This window comes from Perna viridis, chromosome 2 (assembly GCF_037379345.1).
Source record: "Perna viridis isolate PV_CMFRI_1.1 ecotype Kerala chromosome 2, ASM3737934v1, whole genome shotgun sequence".
Taxonomy (NCBI): Eukaryota; Metazoa; Mollusca; class Bivalvia; order Mytilida; family Mytilidae; genus Perna; species Perna viridis.
Window position 1 is genome coordinate 34,020,540 of NC_142446.1, and position 20,878 is coordinate 34,041,417.

The 20,878-nt window shown below is 33.4% G+C and overlaps 1 protein-coding gene and 1 long non-coding RNA gene across 5 annotated transcripts in view; one reads left to right on the top strand and one right to left on the bottom strand.

Annotated features, from left to right (window-relative positions):
• The window catches only part of LOC148624753 (cytosolic phospholipase A2-like), a 42,095-nt gene that overhangs the window by 16,730 nt on the left and 4,487 nt on the right, over positions 1-20,878 (bottom strand). The window contains exons 1-7 of one of the 4 annotated variants that reach the window (XM_088567629.1): positions 16,865-16,887; positions 10,662-10,834; positions 9,843-9,864; positions 3,585-3,639; positions 2,320-2,433; positions 1,881-1,966; positions 53-81 (exon numbers count right to left, since the gene is read on the bottom strand). In XM_088567629.1, the coding sequence (XP_088423755.1) occupies positions 53-81; positions 1,881-1,966; positions 2,320-2,433; positions 3,585-3,639; positions 9,843-9,864; positions 10,662-10,834; positions 16,865-16,870 (485 nt within the window). In that variant the 5' untranslated portion in view covers positions 16,871-16,887. Of the gene's footprint in view, positions 1-52; positions 82-1,880; positions 1,967-2,319; positions 2,434-3,584; positions 3,640-9,842; positions 9,865-10,661; positions 10,835-13,012; positions 13,487-16,505; positions 16,625-16,864; positions 16,888-20,878 lie in introns of those variants that run through there. The other 3 variants (XM_088567630.1, XM_088567632.1, XM_088567631.1) reach the window with 3 other exon arrangements.
• On the top strand, positions 13,901-16,581 carry LOC148624754 (uncharacterized). The gene is made up of 2 exons (XR_015919760.1): positions 13,901-14,241; positions 15,252-16,581. It is a non-coding gene; the product is annotated as an uncharacterized LOC148624754 (long non-coding RNA).

The following is a 20,878-nucleotide window of genomic DNA, read 5'->3' on the forward strand; positions in this document are numbered from 1 at the left end:
AAAATAAGAAACCTAAAACAGTTAAAACAGATATTTTTTTCAGTACACTTACACCTCATCAGGCGACACTGTAACTGCTATCTAGGGAGGAAAAATAATTCAATAAAGAGTCATTTCAAACACAGACATATGGGCTTAACTTAACAAGGCGTTCGTTATAAATTAAAAATATTAAAAAAAAGTGTAAGTGAAAGATGGGGGAGATCGGATACATCCGAGGTTAAGATTGAATCGTTCTCGAACGAGGCTTCGTTAGAAAACCTAAGAATTAAATTGTCTTAATAGCAAATGTACTTAGTCTTCGTGATTTACAAATTAATTAATCATATTAACAATATCAGTTATTTCAGATAGAACGAAACGGTCTGGGCGCGAGTAAAGTGGAAATTTATTTTGGAATATTTACTCTTTTATATTCATTATAATGAGACAATTGAAAAATGACAATTCAAAATGATGACTAAAATGACTTCAGGTCATTGATTTTTTTTTTGAAAGTTGAATAAGAAATATATTTACAAGGTCCGTAACTACAAATCATTAATACAAAATCCAAGACAATCGATTATTATTTTGAATCATTATTGCAAAGTCCATATCTATGGATAATTATTAAAAGATTCATGACTATGGCTTATTATAATAAGGTCATTGTTAAGATAATTGTTTCAAACTCAATGAATTATTACAAATTCCAAGACTTAGGTTCATTGTGACGTAGCTATAGACCATTATTACAAAGACCGTTATTAATTAGCTTATATTTCTTTTGTCTCGTGCCACGCAGAATTTTTTTTTATTAATTCTTCATATTAAGCTAAATTTGATTATACAATGGCTTATCATGGATATTAAAAAGAAATCATATGGGCATCGCCTCGATGATTCTCTACCTATACCATGATTAACCCTAGTGTAACCTATACATACGTCATGCCTACAAATTATTATTACGAAGTCTATGAATATGGATCATCATTACAAAATGAATGAATTTAGGTCATTGTAACAAATTCCATGACTATTGATCATCATTACAATGTCAGTGAGTATGGATCATGTTTGTAGTCCATGTCTATGGATTATTATTAATAAAATCACAACTTTGAACCTTCATAACAAAGATAATGACTTTCGATTATTACAACGAAGTCAATGGTATGGATTATTGCAACAAAGTCAATGGTATGGATTATTTCAACAAAGTTCACAATTATGGACCATTATCACAAAATTAATGACATATTATAGCAAAGTCCTTGATTATAACAAAGATAATGACTTTCGATTATTTGACGAAGTCAATGGTATTGATTATTGCAACAAAGGCAATGGTATGGATTATTGCAACAAAGGCAATGGTATGGATTATTGCAACAAAGTTCACAATTATGGACCATTATCACAAAATTAATGACATATTATAGCAAAGTCCTTGATTATGAGTCATTATTTCGTAGCTTATGAATATGTACTATTATTACAAAGTCCCTGACTATAGACTAATATTACAAAGTCAATGGCTATGAATTATTATTCAATAGTTCATGACAATAAATTATTATTGCAAAGTCAATGATTGTGGATCATTATTACAGAATCCATAAATATGTGCAATTTTAACCAAATCCATGACTAAGGAAAATTACAAGATCCACGACTACAGATCACTATTAAAAAATTCAATGACTATAGACAATTATTACGAAGATCACTATTTCACTGTCCATGACAATGCATCATTATTACAAGGTGAATGACTAATGGTAAACATAATTAACATTACTCATGACTATGGAACATTGCGACAGAGTCAAATGAAAATTGAATTGAACGTCCAAGATATGATATGAAAGGTTGTTAAAGTAATACTTGCTCACCTCGTTGTACGTCAATTCCTGTTTTTGTTTGATATTCTGAATTGGAATCCTCTGGACTTCTTTTTTGTCTTCTTTAATAATTAAATCTAAAAAACAGAAGGGACATACATGTAAATTTACCTATGGTTTTATCTGTGTCAGTTTGGTGTTTTTCATAGTGCATTGACGTTTTTTTATGATTTACCGGTGCACCCAGTTCTTAGTGGAGTCCGAGTTGCTCATTTGCTTTTGTTACTTTGTATGTATGATTTAGTTACCTTTTGTTCTTTGTTTCTTTTATGTCATTGCCATGCTAAAAAGTGGAGCCATTTTTATATTAATTGTTTAGTCAGTAAGCTTAACGTTAATCATTAGCATTTGTCAGACTAAATATTATACAACTTACAGGTGACAAGGTCTGAATCCTTGAGAGTATATAGTTTCGGACTGCTATTCTTACCTACAAGCACTGGTTTCTCCGATGAGTCGGTTTCATCAATATAAAATGTCATACGGTCTTCGGGTGAACGTAACAGTTCCTCACTCCCCAATACTCCCAATTCAAAGTCTGTATCTATCATCATAATAATAGTAATAAAATCATTATTCGAAGTAGTCTTTTTTATCTAAATTTTGTGTGTTTATGAAAAACATGTTTGACGTCAATTCCTTTATATTGTTCGTTTCCCCTATTTTTATATATTTCGGGACGTTTAAAGTTTTGATTAAAATATCGAAGCAAATGTACTGATTTTCGTCAGTTTATGTTTAGAGAAAATACTTTATATCATTCTGAATTGCATATAAATAATCATTAACCAAGTAAAGGCATCTACTAGCAATGAATTTGAAATGACACGAAGAGCTGAGAAGGTCAATGTTAAGTAGATAACGATTACCTCTAACTTCATGTAACGTGACAAAAAAGTTAGTATAATGCTATCAAAGAGTAAAAAACACCACCTTTTTCTAGATAAAAATTCAGTCGGAACATCGTAAAATGTTTCAGGACATAAGTTTCATTTTAAAGCATGTTACCATAGCAACGTTGTTACGAAAGGATTGACACTCGAATTTTATTTTTACAAAACGCACAAGTTATCTTCAGTAGCTATAGAACAAACTGAAGACAAAAGATCAGAATTGGCAGTAGTCGCATCAGTGGTGAGATTTCTTCAGCGTAGCACCTTTTGCGGAAAATAGTTCTACCGACATTCACAAGTTTTAGTCATAGAAGTCCAAGAGATTAATATACACATGTAGACGTTTGTTCAACCTTTCAAACGAGAAATGTATGATATCAACATGAACATGTTTATGTGTGGATTATTTGCTTCCATCACTAATTTCAGTCTTGGTTTGTTTTAGTTGGACTTGATTTCCAAATAAGAAAACGTGTTTCATTCATAAATAGAAGTGACTATTTCCATATACTGTAAGGAGATCAAAACCCTAATGTAAAGAAATGAATGCCTAGGAAATCGTCTCCACTATAACAAGCTGCCACTTCTCCTACTTGTACCTACTTGTACCTTCTTGCAGTTTGCGTATAGCTAGAGGTATTCTTTATTCGAATAGTGAAAGATTAAAGTATAATTTTAACGGTTTCTTATTCGATATTGATTGACACAGTGCATAAGTACTTTGGTTATTCAAATAGTTTAATTGTTTCATATGATATATAATATTGAATAATTGTACATGTAGCTCGCTTTAATACAATACCTTTCGGGCATTTATCTGGAGACAATGTCACTTTCATATAGGTTTTACTTCTTGCCTGTGAAAAGATTCGTTTGAAATTGTTTAATAAATATAATTATTCATTTCATTTGATAAAGTTGCAAAGGAAATGGAAATCAAATCCCTGCTAAATGTGTTTAATACATAACAAACTGTGCACACCTTTGCTTACCTATACTCAGGAATTAAACCTCGATTCTTTGGGGAAAATAATCACAGTACAATGGATTTGTAATGAAAAAGTAATCAAGGGAACCAGGAATCTAGCGGAAATCAAAAGAATGAAATCCACGGACAAAGATCAGTAATAGAAAACATACAAACACAACAAAGAACATAAAATAACCAAAATGATACATATAAAGTAAATGAGCAACTCAAACTCCACCAAACACTGGGAGCATGGACCAGGTGTACCGGTAGAGTAAGCGTCCTCTGTTTTTCTAGAAACACCCGCCGAGTATTGATTTTGCCTTGTGAAAAATTTCCCATCCTGTATAGTCGGAGTGAAACGTGGCATATCATGAAGCGATTACGAATTTTCGGAGATGTTTAAATAAATCCGTCTGAGTGTATTAATGCATTAGAAATATAGATTCTCCTTCAGTCTCGAGAGGATTACAAGATTTCTCTACTAGGGATAGTTAAATTTTAGATTTCAACTCACTAGCTTCAGCGAGTGGTTCATTCAAAGATATAACTATCGAGAGTGGTGGAATCTTGTAATTCCCGAGAACACTGGGGGAGAATCTGTTTCTCTCATGAAATCTATAGAACACTCGGAAATGTAAAATGGCGGGAAAACTCATTCCCGGAGATTAAAAAGTCACGTGCATTTTTATTCATCGGCTTAGAATGGGAGAATAAGGGATTTTTCATTTAATATTTTTGCCAGGTAGAAAATTAGGCTATTTATTTTGTGCCCGTCACCTCGGTATTCAATAATCTTCCATTATATAAGCATTTTGTAACAGAACTCAGGCGTACGCCCCCCCTAAATTGGTAAAAAAAAAAATTCACCACAAGTTTCACCCCATAATATTTTTTGCCTTGCTTTGTACGGCATTTAATTCAATTTACGTTCCCCTCTAAACTCAAATCCTGGATCCGCCCCTGGAACTTACAGCTCCTTCTTATTGATTTTTTTCCTTCTTATTTCAAGTTGGACTTTTAAGGAATGACTGTTATAATTATTAGGTCTATGAAGAGATAACCTCAATCACGTGGTGCACTATGGAAGGGGATATCCGCCACAAATATGTTCACGCGTTTCTTTTAATTTTGTTACTTGCTTATTTGATCTCTGTATTTTTTTTCAACTAGTAAATCATTAAAAAAAGTTTGATGACGTCACAGTCATTACAAAATTTGGTCTATGATATAATTCACGAAATTTTTGATACAATCGGAAACCGTGCTACTTCTCAAATTAAATTATTTATTGATGGTAAAATTTAAAGGCAAAGACCACCTTTACATTATCTCAGGCCACGCGCGTAGATGAGGCCAAATTGAAGTGTAGGCAAAATTACGGCAGGGGGTCTGGGGGCTTCTTAAGGCCCCCAGCAGGTCCAGGGCGGAGCCCTGGTAAGGGAGTCCAGGAGGGCGAAGCTCCCCACCCCGAAGCTCCAAGGAGATAGCGTTTTAGAGCATCATTTATGCCTCTCCTGGATGTATTTTATCTCCAAAAAAATTTAAGTTTGATTGATTGTTTGTTGGGTTTAACGTCCGAGCAGCAATATTTCAGCTATATTCAGACGATGAACATGAAATTGATAATAAAATGAACATGAAATAATGATGAAATGAAAAAGGGATGGGACACAAGGACAATGGGGTCGACTAATTTTTATTACAACTGGAAATAGGGAGAGGTGGGTAGGGTCGGACAATTTAGCCTCCTGTGGCGGAGTCCTATGGTTCCTACTCCGGGAGAATACCACAGTAGGGTTCTTTAACGTGCGAGGAACGTGGCATCTTTCCCAACGCGGTGCACCACTATGGTTTGCGGTCAGGTTTTCCGTATTATAGCCTGACAACCCCAGCATGTAACACGCCAGGGGTACCCCTTCCACCACCTGGGGTACACATCCCAGTTGCTCTGAGGGCAAAGCGCCTTAGCCCCCGGCTAGGGTTCTGAGCACTATTTAGTCGCCTTTTACGACAAGCTTAGCGCTACTGCAGGCCTATTCTTTTAACACCCGGACTTACACGAGGCAGCTAAATTAAGTGCAAGCAAAAGCAGGCTCTTATGATAAATGATACCCACGTAAACAAAAATGAATAACCTTTAATGCAAAATTAACTTGTATAAAATGCTCAAGGCGATGCAAAGTTCGAAATCCTTGAAATATAAGTGGATAGCCATCTTGCAGAACTCTCCTATCTGAAGGAAGATCATAGTCAGATTTGATTGATTTTTTACTGACAGCTTCCGATTGGCTCGTGACGTCACCAAGTCCGTTTGGTACTGATACAAGTACTGCGCATAATATGTAAACAAAGAATATTCCGTACATGTTTCTATGATTCTGTTTATCTAATCACCAAAACATGATGACTTATCAAGCTTACGATTGCACCAACGAACAAGAAAAATGTTCTAAATTCTAGTTTTTTTTTTACCAGCAACACGAACATTCTTCGGAAGTAGCCATAAGATTTTCCTTAAACAAATACTAGTCATCTGACTGCAAATCCTGTTGTTCCTCATTGATGTCTGACATGTGCTTACATGTTGTGCCTCAATCTCTTCTTCTGTTTATTTTGGGTTGACATTATATGGGAAAAGCCCCAAATTTGCGATTTCTTCGGTCATCGTCATGAATTAATTACCTTTTTACTTTCACTTTACAAACCGACTTCGTGACGTCACAGTTCAACCAATCATGGTGGCGCCCGCAGGCACGGGGAATTCAAATTCCCTAATTATAAATCTTGATTAATTATTTAAGAAAAGGAAATTATTTTGTTTAAATTAAATTTTCATGCACATTTAAGGATTAGTTTCGATATTTATGACTTGCACAATAGCATGGTCTCCTCCTTTAACTCCCTATGTTTCTCAATTGATTTCACATCATATCTCTTTTGATACGTCAAATAGTTGCTTTAAGAACTGAAAGTTTTATTCTGACATAATACATTTAATGAGCTATTACACCTACATGTATCCTCTTTAACTTAATATCTAAATAAGTCTAATCATGATTCTTCATGCTTATAGCCATTTTTGATTGGTCGAGAACGTCTTTGCCAGAATGTTCATACTTGCATGAACTTCTTCAGATCGTTCATACATGCATGAACGCCGGTCAGATTGAAACCATTATGGTCACCTTGTAGTATTGGAATGATTACTTTTAAAAACGAATTAAAAAGATGAAAAAAAAAAAATTTAAATATTCTATATATTAAATGAACACTTTCCACTTACTACCGGAACTATTTTCTTTGTAGCTAATGTAAACAACATACGTGTGCAAGGGAATGTGTGTAGGTTACATACCACTAATTCAACCAATAAGCTTTTAGAACGTACGTAAAAATAGTCCTGCACAAGTTTTAGTGCACTTGTGTTGTGTTCCCAAACAGCACTCCTACGTTGGTTCAACGGAGTCATTTATGTTGGGCCAATGTATGGTACCCAATGTGGGCCCAACGTTGTGAGTGCAGAGAGAGCCAACGTTGGCCCAACGGAAGCAACCAATAGTTGGCCCAACGTAATGCCCACATTGACCTAATGTTGACCCAACATAAGCCCAACGTTAACCCAATAATGTGGTTTGACGATGGAATTTCTTGAGATATTAGAACAGAATTTCATATTTTGTTTCCTCCTTATGTCGCAGAGTGCTGATTCTACCCGCTCTTCCTTCAGAGTTTAAGCGGTCAAGATTCCCCTCGGTTTATCTTATAAATTCTGTACGGTTAGTATATACCAATGATAAGCTGATTGTAGTTCACAAGATTACTTTTAAGGGGGTTTTAACGTCCTTGGCTACCCTGTCGGATGTCGTACGGACGGTTTACAAGTTCATAACAAGAAAGTCTATTATAAAATTAGCAGGTACTACATGCATTGGTACACTTACATATTGATAGTTTGCAATTTTGTTTTGAATTTAATAGACAAATGATAATGCCTGTCACTGTTTTGTGTTTCGGAAAAATTTACTTTGAAAATATGTATACATTTGTTCAAAATGAAACTTCTGTTTTGTAAAAAGTGTATTATGCTCTCAGTTACAAAACAGCGTAAGGGGAAGATAATCATGTATATTATTGTTATCATAAGTTAGATTCGGTTATTCATAATAATTTGTGGTGTTATTTAGTTCTAACTATTAAACGCGGATACTTGTTGCATAAATATTAAACATGCAAGTAACAGAATTTGTGAAAAGAAAACAAAACTTGTTTTGATAGAAATAAAATTATATTAATAAATATATATTTTTTGGCTGTTTCAACGTTGGGCCAACGTTGGCCCAACTTAGTATCGCAGTTTAGATGCAACACAATATTTGTTGAGATCTACATACATTTTTGCACCAATAATAACATTAAGCCTGCTTTAATATGTTTGTAACCGAAATTGTTTCGACGTTGGTTCAATGTTGGCTCTGGGTAGGACAAATGTAGAGTAATGCAAATAATATTATTATGGTTTTGATGTTAAATTGAAAGTTAACAATACTCTCAAGTACAAATAGCTTCTAAAACAAGTTATTAAAGAGAAAAATAAAATGCAACGGTTGTTCTGAATATAGCTGGGCCAACGTAGAACCTTTTATGATATGAAAGTATTTGAAATTTCAAAACGTCGTGTTTAAGCATTTGTTAAACGGAGACATGTTGTCTGGGTTGCTGTGGAAAAAGTGCACATCAAATCTGCACAAGTGAGCTTGTGTTTGGAAGGGAGTTATATTTTCTTTATTTCTACATAAAATGGTCACTATAACTTACTGAATTAAATACCATTTATGAGTTCTTCATGAAGACCCCGTTTTGTGAAATATAGGGGAATTCCCATTCTATTTTTTTTTAGCTCAATGCGTTCTAGGTGACGGTGTCGCACTGCTAGGTAGTAAACCCCATATAATATTTTCAGGGCTATTAATGTACACATGCAGCTTTTAGATGATTATAGTCATCTTCAGGTTAGACTTAAGGTAGAAGCTCCACAACTCATTGAACTTAGTGAAATTAGCATTGAAGCCTACGGGAAGTGACATTAGTGGTTTGTATCCTGTATTGAAGCGTAAACATAAACACAGTATATCAATATATCTGACTGAGGTTCTCAGAGAGTAACTTTGATTGACGGATAGAATTAAAAAGATTAAACAGCTATTTTCGGTCGTTCTTGCATGTATGAACGTATCTCTCCGCTCCCAAACATTACATTAACGGACTTTGGTCGTTCATTGAGTTTGGCCATTGGGAGCTCCGAGATCCGTTCATCTATGCATGATACTCCAGCAATGCTAGAGGTTGTCTGGCCAGCTATTTCCTGACTTGGTGTCATCCTAATCTCTAGCATCTGAAATGTTGAAAGCCACCGCAAATGTTAATTCGCTAAACATGTGTTTTAAAATACTTCATGTCTTTTATTTACATAAAATAAATTTAACCTACCGGAAATCGCACGATAAAAATCCTAAATATTTGTTAAATACTTAGAAAACATTTGTAATGAAGACAGTTGTCAAAATGACCAGCAATTTTGAATTATGTCACTAATATTACGGAATACAATATATTTTTGACAAAACGAACTTAAAGTTGGTAAAGGCAATTCGTTGGTTAATTTGATATGTTCGTTTCGCAAATTTTAAATCTGTACTTTTATCAACCGGAATTACACGCCCAAAAAAGCTAAAAACAAAATATGAAGTTCATTTTAACTGCTTTTACAAAGGATTTCCAAGATTGCTGGATTTTTCTCATCAGGTAGGTCTTTAGTTTAGTCACCTTCTCCCGTGTAATGGTAAAGAAACTGTATAAAATGTTTTAAATGGAAAATAGTTTACTATAATTCTGCCGATTTCAAGGAACGGCGGGACGAGCGTTATGCAATATGGCGCTCGGAAGTAAGAGGTTAGGGTATGGAGGAACAGAATTCCGACCTCTTACGTTGTAGTAGTAACATGCATGAACGACCGAAAATAGCTGTTTTATCGTATATATAATGCAATGGAATAACATGACTTTGTTTAAAGTAGCTGCTAATCTTACCTTATATTTAACTCTTATCCACCTGAAAATAAGAATGGAAAAGGAGTATTATGATATCTTACTAGATGGAAACAGTGAAGAATGTGCAACATATGTTTGGCATACATGTAGCAAATACATGTACTTGTAATTAAATCAACAAGTTCGTCAAAAGGTTCGAGTTAAATATCTCCACGCTGATTCCGTTACAAAAAGTATATATGCTCAATTCAGGCTAGTTTAATCTGTGAAATTCACGTAAAAAATCATGGGAACATTTTACACGTACGTTTGAAGAAAAAAAACTGATGTTTTTAACAAAAACCATGAAAGGAAAATCAAGGGTACCAGGATTCGAACGGTAATCAAAAGACTATAATCCAATAATAGCTACCGTACAATGTATACAGGGAAAACACACGCACAACAAAGAACAACAAACTAATCAAAATAGCGCATACAAGGGAAAAAAGTAATTGAACAACTCGAATTTCACTAAAAACTGGGATCATTGACCAAGTGCATCGGTAGGGTAAGAATATTTCTACAGTGCTCTAAGATGACTATCGGTCCTTTTGTTCCATGTTCATGATGTTTAATGAGTTGTTACATGTATGGTTTGCTCATTTACATTTAATTGTTTCGTTTTTATTGGTCCATATTCGTATCATCTCCTCGATTCTCCCGAACGGTCTGATGATTTGTCAGTGGTTACCATTTCTTTGATATGCATTTAACACTTTTTGGAACCATTAAAGGAAATAATGTAGCTGTTAGGTCTAAAGGACATACTACTACAAATTATATCTGATTTAAGAACTATAGACTATAATCACATACCTTGATTGTGTATTTAGTGCACTCTGAGCTCTTTTTAAAGGTGCTGAATATAACCGTGGTCTACGGGTGGAAAAGTGTACAGTATTTCGCCTCTTCACTCTACTGGCGTTTAGATTTAAAGTCTCCGGACGCTTAGAGTTACGTTCAATTGTCTTCGAGTATCCATCCATGTTCTTTAAAAGAAGATGCAATCACATAATATCGTATAATTACAGAAGCCAATGTATAAAGCGGAACTTTAAATACTGAATGTCGATCAACTAACGCATTTCTTCAAACAAAATCACTTCAAACTAACTTTAAATTAATTTTTTGCCAAGCTTTAAATTAAATATATTCGACGGTAGGTATTCGTGTTATTGTCGTCAAATTTAATTATTATGGATTCATCCGGTTCGCATTTTGTTGTCATTACAGACTGTAGTTGACGTTACTGTCCAGGTTTGACGCAGTAATGGCCACTTTCATGACGTCAGTGATAGTTATATTTAAATAAAATTCAGAATTACCATTAAAATCAAACTAAATACCTTCAGTAGTCACCACAAGGTCAACAACGAGTATGAACACAGATTCAAGCAAGCTTTGAAAGGCACCGACAACAAGAGTAATAAATCCATGGTAACAGATCTCGTTGACAATTCCTAATAATCAAACTAAAAAGTAACAACACAACGACACATTGATGACCAACATCTTCTGACTGTGGACACGTGCATGTCAACTAGTTTTACTCTCTTCAATGTAAGGTCTCAAATGAACTCAAACAAAAAACGAACAAACAATAGAACTCGCTCAATCATTAATACATTCCAATTCCCTCCATGAAATACCTCGACATGCAACATATAGATAGACAGAGATATCCACTTCAGGAATGCTCAGAACTACCAGCATTAGAAATATTCGGAAACGTTTGGAGTAGCAACGTCAAATGCTAAATAGACAACAATTATTGTAGTAAGTGTAATAATAATAAAAAAACTGTTTTTTGCAATCAGGGTAGTATATCTGTATCAGATTCTGCGAAAACAATTTTCATTTGAAAATTGTATATTCTTTACAAAAAAAAAATATAATAATGGCAATTGATGCATTTAAAATCCATAAATAAACCAACACAATTGCATGAATTGTTCTAAGAGTATGTCATGCATTCACATTTATACAATTAAACCAATTAAAACACCAATCACATGATGACACTCTGTAGTCGTTGACATAACTAGATGTCTTTTAGGTCAAACGTTGAAACTACTTCTTTAAAGACGAAGAAGTAGTTTCAACATTTGACCTAAAAAGAAAGCAGTTGTACTTATGAACAATACTGGACAGCAGATGCAGGCAATCGATACAATTGTTGTGACTTTATTAGTGAGGGAAGGAGATTATAATAACAAATATATTTCAAATTTTAGCAAAACAAAATTTATCAGCCATGAACGGGAAAAAATATGATTCAATATTCCCACCAGTACTCAACAATGTGGCTTTTTTAATTAAGAATGACTGGCTGATGAAAAAGAAATCTTACCCAACAGAAAGAAAAAATAACCAGAAAAAAATTTTGAAAGAATCGACTCAAAAGACACATAGCAGTACCATCTCTTAGACGATTTCGTCGGTGTTTTAGCAAGGCCACTGCTTCACATAAGCAAGGAGATGCATGTACCTTTATTACATCATTAGATCATAAGTTTACTTTCAGAACATTTCGATATTTCATTAATTCATTTAGTTAACACAATGCTCTTTCATCTGCTGTTGTTATAAAATAACTTGGAGGATTGAATTAATGAATACGGAATAAAGCCTATTTTTTAACATTCTTGACTATTTTTCTGAGTCTAGCGCAGAATCCTAAACATAATTCCCTGAAATAAACTATTTATATACTTTATATATTCTCCAACAACAACAAAAAAATACTTAACAAAAAGCAAATAAAGAAGCCAAAAAATATTTAAACCTTTGACATCAATTAACATAATATTTTCCTATTGGCGACTAGTAGGTTCTTAGAATGTATTTCTTCCGTTTAACAACCAACAGCTGTGGAATTACAATGGAGGTCAATGAGTTATGTGTCGTATTAATGGGCGCCAATTCTTAAGTTTTTGTATAATTTGAATGTATCAAAGTACATTGTCATAAAAAGATGTAGACCTGCGTACAAAAGGTTGGATTAATTCATTCCTCTGAATATTACTGCACTACTTTTACTTTGCGTGTTGCGATTGGCTCTTTTACCCATGACCGACACGGTCGCATGTACCTGTCTGTCATGGGCTGTCTGTCATAGAAAAACAACGAAAACGGAAGAAACATGAAATACCACCAAGTGTACTTACTTGCGGGAAACTAACAGGAAGATGAGACTTGTATTAATACAGCTCAGAAACAACCTTAGATCTACATACAATGAGCGGAATTTCCGGCGATATCTATAAACAAGACCATTTTTAACTTAACGCCATATGAGGATCCAGAAGGAGCGTTCCGGTGGTTATACTTTACCATTGTTTTTTTTTGTTTTTTTGTTTGTTTTTTTGTTTGATTATTTTTTTTTGAAAATATGGTCAATGCAGGCGAAAACAGAGTAAATAATAGCTTGGGGTTAAAAAATAAATTTCTTGGAGTTGCACCCTATGTTTCAGGATCCGCTCCTATACATAATGAATTGTTTGGTAGGTTAATAGTTGATATGATAATGATAATGATAATAAAAATAATGATATAATAACATAATTATTATATCTAATACGGGAAATACTCATTCCAAATAACAGAAATGTAGTAACACGAAAAAAGTGCTAATCAGCGATTTTTGAAGGAGGTATCAAGGGAACCAAGGTTCTAGCGGTAATCAAAAGAATGTAATCCAGGGACAAAGACCAGACACGGAAAACAGACATACACAACAAAGAACATAAAGTAATTAAAATAATACATACAAAGTAACAAAAGCGAAGAAAGATAAAATGACATAGTTACAGTAAAAGGAAATATTCTTTTGTCTGAATTCTTTGTAATTGACATTATTAGAGAGTGAAGTTTAGGCATTAAGTTTTTTTAAAGTCGGAGAAATTGAATTCCAAATGTGATTTGATGTAATGATTTTTTTTTTATGATTGCTTATTGAAGATATATTTTGACTAAAGAAGTATGATCGGCAATACCATTTTCTATCGTATGACAAATATTGAATATTCATAATAGTTTTATGGTTGATAAGAATAGACATTCTAGGTAAAAATTTAACGTTCTATCGTATGGTAAATTATGCATGAAAAATGGCCTGTTAACGACAAAAATTCCAGGTAAATATTTAACCATGGAAGTATAATATGCTGCACCGCGATCTGGAACTCAAGTCTCTATGCTGTGCCATGTCTTGATCTTAGACAACAGCCGAAAAAAAATCAAATCAACCTACGCAGAAGAACGGAATTATTTGAGAAGTAAACAAAGAAGCAGCATAAAACTTAACTGCAGTTGAAGAACTGGTTTTCGAAAAGGGTGAAATTTTCTGTGTCTTGCAAGATATCCAACGAGACCTTGCTAACAGCTAATGTATGAGGTCAGTACAAAGGTTATGGTTAGACGATTTGAACAATTGTTATGGTAACGGTACACACGTAGGACTCGGATAAATAATATGCTGACAAATGCATTTTTAGATCTCCTTAAACTCATAAATACTTATGTCATGTTTTGATAAAATCATACTAGCTGTTTTATACTAACAGCAAAAGTGTAAACAATGATTAATCAAAATCAACAAGCTATAATTTTTTCGTTGATCATAAAACTTAGGATTTACATCAATGACATTATCTAGTATTCCTATGCGTTGAATGGAATATCAAATGACGATTGAGATAAACAAAACACGTTTTTAAAACATGCTTAAGACATGTTTTGTGGGTAAATGTCAATTTAAGCAGTTTAAAAAAGTCATGATACTTTATACATGTTTGAAAATGGGTAACGCTCGTATGAATGGCCGTTCATGTCAAAATAGCGTTATTTCCATCTAGATGTTATTTTCTATCTAGATGTTTATGAGAAGTATCTAGATAGTTGTTAGAAGCATCTAGATGCTTTTATAAAGTATCAAGATATTCGCGAGGAGTTTTGTGTATCTAGATACTTATAAGAAGCATCTAGATACTTGTATGGAGCATCTAGATACTTGTATGAAGCATCTAGATACTTGTATGAAGCATCTAGATACTTTTATGAAGCATCGAGATAGTTATGCGAAGTATCTAGATAGTTGTGAGAAGTATCTAGATACATGTTAGAAGTATCTAGATACAAAATAATATCTAGATGAAAATAACGCTATTTTGACACGAACGGCCACTCATACGCTCGTGCTCATTTGCAAAATCTAACGTTCTACATGACAGTTGCAATATATTTTCGTGCATTATGATTATCATGTTATTCATTTTCCGTGGTCCGTGACGCTTTTTACAACTATGTAAATTCATGTGCAAAATGTAGCTATCGTAAACAAACACCAATGCCATCGCTTCGATAAAAGGAATAGAGCCAACTAGCACTTTATTCTTTTCTTTCCAGCACACCATTTAAAAGAAATATGGTTAACAAACCAGTAGCCCATATTATCTCCGAATATTGAAATTGACAGGTACGCCACATTGTTGGATGGATGTCATCATTTAAAATGTCAATGTCATACAATGGTGAAGAGCTTTTAGAAGAAGAAGAAGAACAACAACAACAACAAAGAAGAAAAGGAAACAGATTATTTTTTTCGTAATTAAACGCTGTTTTGCCAGGCGTTATCGATGTTAAATATTGGACCATTCACTCATACATAGATTATGGATATAACATGTAAATGGTCGGATTTTACATATCGATAAGTTCTTCAAAAACAGTGCTTAGTTCTAAAACAATCCCCTCCCAACCATATGTTTTAAAAATGTCCTGTTTTGTAAAAAAAGTTAGTTATTCGTATGAATATCTTACCTTACTTCTAACTAGATGTCACAGTCAGCGCATTGAACTTGAAAAATGCATACCGTAACAATTTAGTTTTAATTTACACCTTTATTTTAATGACTACGAAACGGAGTGCCAAATCGAGGAAATCCATTGTTTAAAAGGTTTTTTGTGTAGTGCTTTTACTATTTAATTTTACATTTTTATACATTTTTCTTAGAAGTTTGAATGTAGAATTCCCCTTGACCTATTTCAATAAGTGTTACAAGGCATGTATACAGTTATATTTTATCAAAACTAATAAAATGTAGGATTTTATCCTGGTTTACATTTATTTGATAAAGGTTTAAATGAAACGTAAAGGTTATTGTTGTTTCAGTCTGTTCTTTATTGGTCACCTTCTCCTGGATTTTATATTATATATTATAATTGTAGTTGTAAAATATTATTAACTAAGCACATATTAAAAACAAACATTTGCTATTCAATATAGGTTTTATTTACTAATGTGTAGGTATTTGAAAATGCATTGTCTCCGATCTCAACATATTCATTTCGATAAAGTGTATAGTGTATTATGTTAATTATGAAGTGATTAGAAAGGATCCTGAAAAAAAAACAGGGGTTCCAGGTTTTTAATTGCTCTTTTTTTGCAGAACATTTGCACGAAATTTACAAGTGGTCCAACCCCGAAACCCAACCCCCCTATAACTGCCACTGACTACAAGTACTATCTTATTTTGATTAATTTTAAAACTGGACACTAAATTAATTAATTCATGAAGTGAAGTGAATTGCAGTGTATTGTTAACGTAAAACGTGAAATAATTAGTGCATTAAAAATAAATTATGCAATATCTGACTTACCTAACTTTTCTAATTAAGTACAAAAATAATAACTCCAATCCATTAATCGGTCACTGAGAAAGATGTAATGCCGAAATGGGATTGTTATGTCGTAGTTGACGCGGAAATGAATGATTAAAGTTCCGGAACAAACTGCTTGAGTGAAATTTAGACATGTAACAAATGAATGATATACATTAATTGAAAATTGTCTTATTGTAAAATATATTGAAATCTGTCGTAAGCGAACCACGAATAATTCGAAAACCTGTCTAAGACAGCCACTTTATCAATATTTAAAACGTATTTTGAGCCTCGGTCAACCGAACACCTGTCTAAACCAAACCAATTTTAAAGTTCAAAAGTTTAAATTTGCTTACTTTCATGGATAAAGAAACTTCAAACTGCTTATCCTCTCGGTCTAAATAATAATATCATGGCACATGATACATGTCGACATCTTCAGGAACAAATGTTATATAACTTGTTGCCAAAAATACTAAGAACATACGACATCATGACAAAGGTTTTAACCGCAACAAACGAAAATTTCATCGTCAATCAGTTTCCCTTCAATCTTCTGTGTAAAATTTCTTCTATTCCAGTCATAAAACTTCATGCATTGTTGAGTGAATGCAATGTTATTTCACATTCTAGCCATCGATATGAAGTAGCGTTTATAATCATTTTCTTAATGTTACTATAAACTGAAATTGACTATCCTGAAAATATTAAATGACATTGTCCTAAACTGCCTTTAATTAACAAGGGTATTGATTTATTAGATTTGGCTAGTATGTTTGAGGGGTCTAATGTTATTGAATCTGTACATGTACGTGTACATGGTTGTTTTGAAAATCTAAAACCTCCCATTCTATTTTATTCCTATAAGAAACCTACAAGAAATATACAGTTTACACTTTTGCCTCTACTGATACGGACATCAATACAAAATGCCCACCATCCTGATGTTGTGCCTGTTCTACAATTTGATATACACCAGGTGGCAATGTTATTACCGGAGACATAAACATCGTTGAAGACCGAGAAAAAAATCAAAGACTGAAGTCTTCAAAGTCGCTAATCGTCAAATATTCACTGTCACTGATTTTGCCATACTTTAAACATCCGAAAATGGTACAAATGCGTTAAGCTCTAACATCGAGGGACTTCCTCTGAAATTTTGGTTCCCTTGATATTATTGCGTACTACCCGAATGGCTATATATAGATATCGGTGTACTGATAATATATACATGTATGAACTTTATATAATCAATTGTAACGAACGCCTTTGTTTGAATTTGAAACTGGTTAATATTACATAATTCAATGGTTACTGATTATTTTATCTTTTGACCACGCATAGACAGGTTTATGATATGTTATAAAAAAGGTACGTTGTACTGATGTTTGGGTCGCTTATGATAATTAGCGGGAACAAGTTTTTGAACTAGATTTAGCAGCTGCCAATGAATATTTATATAAATATCGGGGCGTTCTAATGTATATGACCTTTATAGTCTTGTAGCTAGCCGCAGTGCCTGAATCGGAAACCGGGTGATGTCTAGAGCTTACTGGTCATTTCATGAAATCTTCACGTTCTCATACAAGCAAGAAACACATGTAGAACACACGTGTATGATATTTAAGAGGTACATTTTTTTTATCTCGTATGAATCTGGAACTACAACACTTTGGTGGTGAACACGGCGAAGATCTGTTGGATTATGTGGTGTATGACTAACGATATGCGAATATTTAATACAGAAATTACGAGTGCAAGAAGTCGCTAACACTATTAGCGACTTAAAAATGACCCATATATCGTCCTCCGGGTAAAATTGCCCGGAAGGAGTGTCGCAATCCATCATGATAGATTCATTGAATGTTTATTGCAAACAATGGATTAGAAGAGAAAAGGCAGAAAAAACATCCCTGGACAATATCACTAATGAATTGATTACCATCATAGATATAAGATTTAAACATCACGAAAGGAACTATGCACATGCATCATTCGACATTTTTTTTCAATTTCTAGAATAAGAAAATTGTTAAATCAAGTTTACATTTCACAAATTTTCCGTTTTAATCGTATTTGTAATAAAATGTCAGATTTTAAATGATCGCAGCAGATTCATTACAGAAACGCTTCTTCACTTGGGATACTGATTTCACAAACATTTACTAACTTTTATCACGGTTAATAAAGTTTGATACAAAATATAATATCCCTGGCAGATTCTTAATTGAAAATGGCGCTGCTCATCCAGTTCTTAATGAAAAAATATCTATAAGACATTATTATGGATTCATCAACGCCCTTAATAGATTTATTCGTAAAGGATACGATTTTCAATCATTTCACACTTCAATATTTAAAAAACTTTGCTCTTGTGTCTATCCCAAAGATTGACTCTTTAAAACACATTTTATTTTGGTTTTAAGTCTGTACTTAACTAAATACAATGCTCTTAAAATATACACCCTACATGTATATTGAGCTACACGAAATATTCTTACACAGGTTCGGCTATTATTCTCAATTTTTAACAAATAATTTATGAATAAAGAATGTTTAATTTTTGTTGGTTGTTTTCTTGGTTAAATTAAATTTTGTCGATTTCGGATGTTTATTCACTATTTCCAAGTTGTCTGCTGCGCCTGCAGTATGATACTTGGTTAGAAATGAAAGATTTCGCAATAATGTCAACTGTCTTCGTGTCGTTATCGAACATATATGTTAATTTTGAGAGGCTGTCATCGTTCTGTTATCGTGGATTTTATTACATTTGTTGTCGGGGCTTTCAGAGCTTACATCAAAGTGTGGAGACAATTTAGTGATTTTTAAGTATATACTTTTTTATATGGGTTAAGCATGTACGATGGTGCAATTTCTGCGTTTCACCACATGTTCCCCTTTCTAAGGGCTTCTCACTGTACATGTACATGTACATGTGCACTGATAATTTTAAAGATCGTTGTCGCTGTGTTGTCATGTTTTACATTCAATTCATCGCGATGGACCTACACTTAGAATATCTGACGTACAAAGACATGTCCGAAACTATTGATAAATCTACTGTATATCAATTCAAACCTTATGTAATACGGTGCATAAAGTTGGTTACTTATTCCTCATCCGTTCTATAGTTAATGATTTGTTAAAACCTATTATAACTTCAATATCATTACCACGATGGTATGGTGCGACAAATGGGACTCTTGTGGTTTTGTACTCAAAAATTGAATTTTGTCACGACTTTGTGACACAAAATAGACTTTTGTGACACAGAATTGACTTTTGTGACACAAAATCGACTTTTGTCTCACAAAATGGAATTTGTCTTACAAAATAGAATTTTGGGTCACAAAAGTTTTGTGACACAAAAATAGACTTTTGTCTACAAAAATGAATTTTGTCATTACAAAAATTAAGTGATCATGAAACAAGTCATAGTGTATGTATGATTTTGACGGAATTTGATTTGGTGTACACAAAATCGATTTTGATTACAATCAAAGTACTCATGTACTGAATCAATTTTTATCGATCGTCTGATTTTTTACGACTCTTGTAATCGTCAAATTGCAAAAAAAGGGATAAAAGTAAAAAACGGAGATCGGCTTGAAATGTTTTTAGGCACAAGCTTATTGTTGGAAATGGTTAATATCAAACTCTTATTTATATTCGCCACACTGATAACAAAGGACATTCAATTTACTAAAATTCACGTGGAATCGTAGCAGTGCGCCAATTTTTGTAACGTTCTGGTTCGATATCGGTTTACTACTAGAACATTAAGCACCTAGATGAATGAACACAAGACTCTAAGACATACTGAATAATTGAACTACAAACTTCTAGTTTGTCCCTCTCTTTTTTTTAAGAAAGAAAACACGGATATCAACAGCTTCAATGAAAATCAACACCGTTAAAATCGTTAAACATTTTTTTTCTAATTTCCTTAAACATACACATACATGTAACCTTTCAACAATGCTTTGTACAAAAATGGACAATAAATCCTGCATCTTGATGGAATACGGGTTTAGTGTGTAATAATTTACAACATATTTATTCTTCAATACCACTAACGCAGTCATTAGGGTGTTGCTAAAAACAGATCAACACTTTTTGATGCGCACATTTACACACAAAAATGCACTATTTTCATTACTGCAGATTGGAAAGTGTTTTCCTTTAATAATACACTAATTGGCTTACTTTTAGGCTTTTTTTCCTACTTTCATAGTCATACCATCTACATGTAGTTACAGTTGTAGTCATAATCAATAAGGACATGTTGCATTTATCCATTGGCTATAATTACATGTACAATGATAAACGTTATACAGGAGTTTGACATCCTCTACCAGCATTTACCAAGA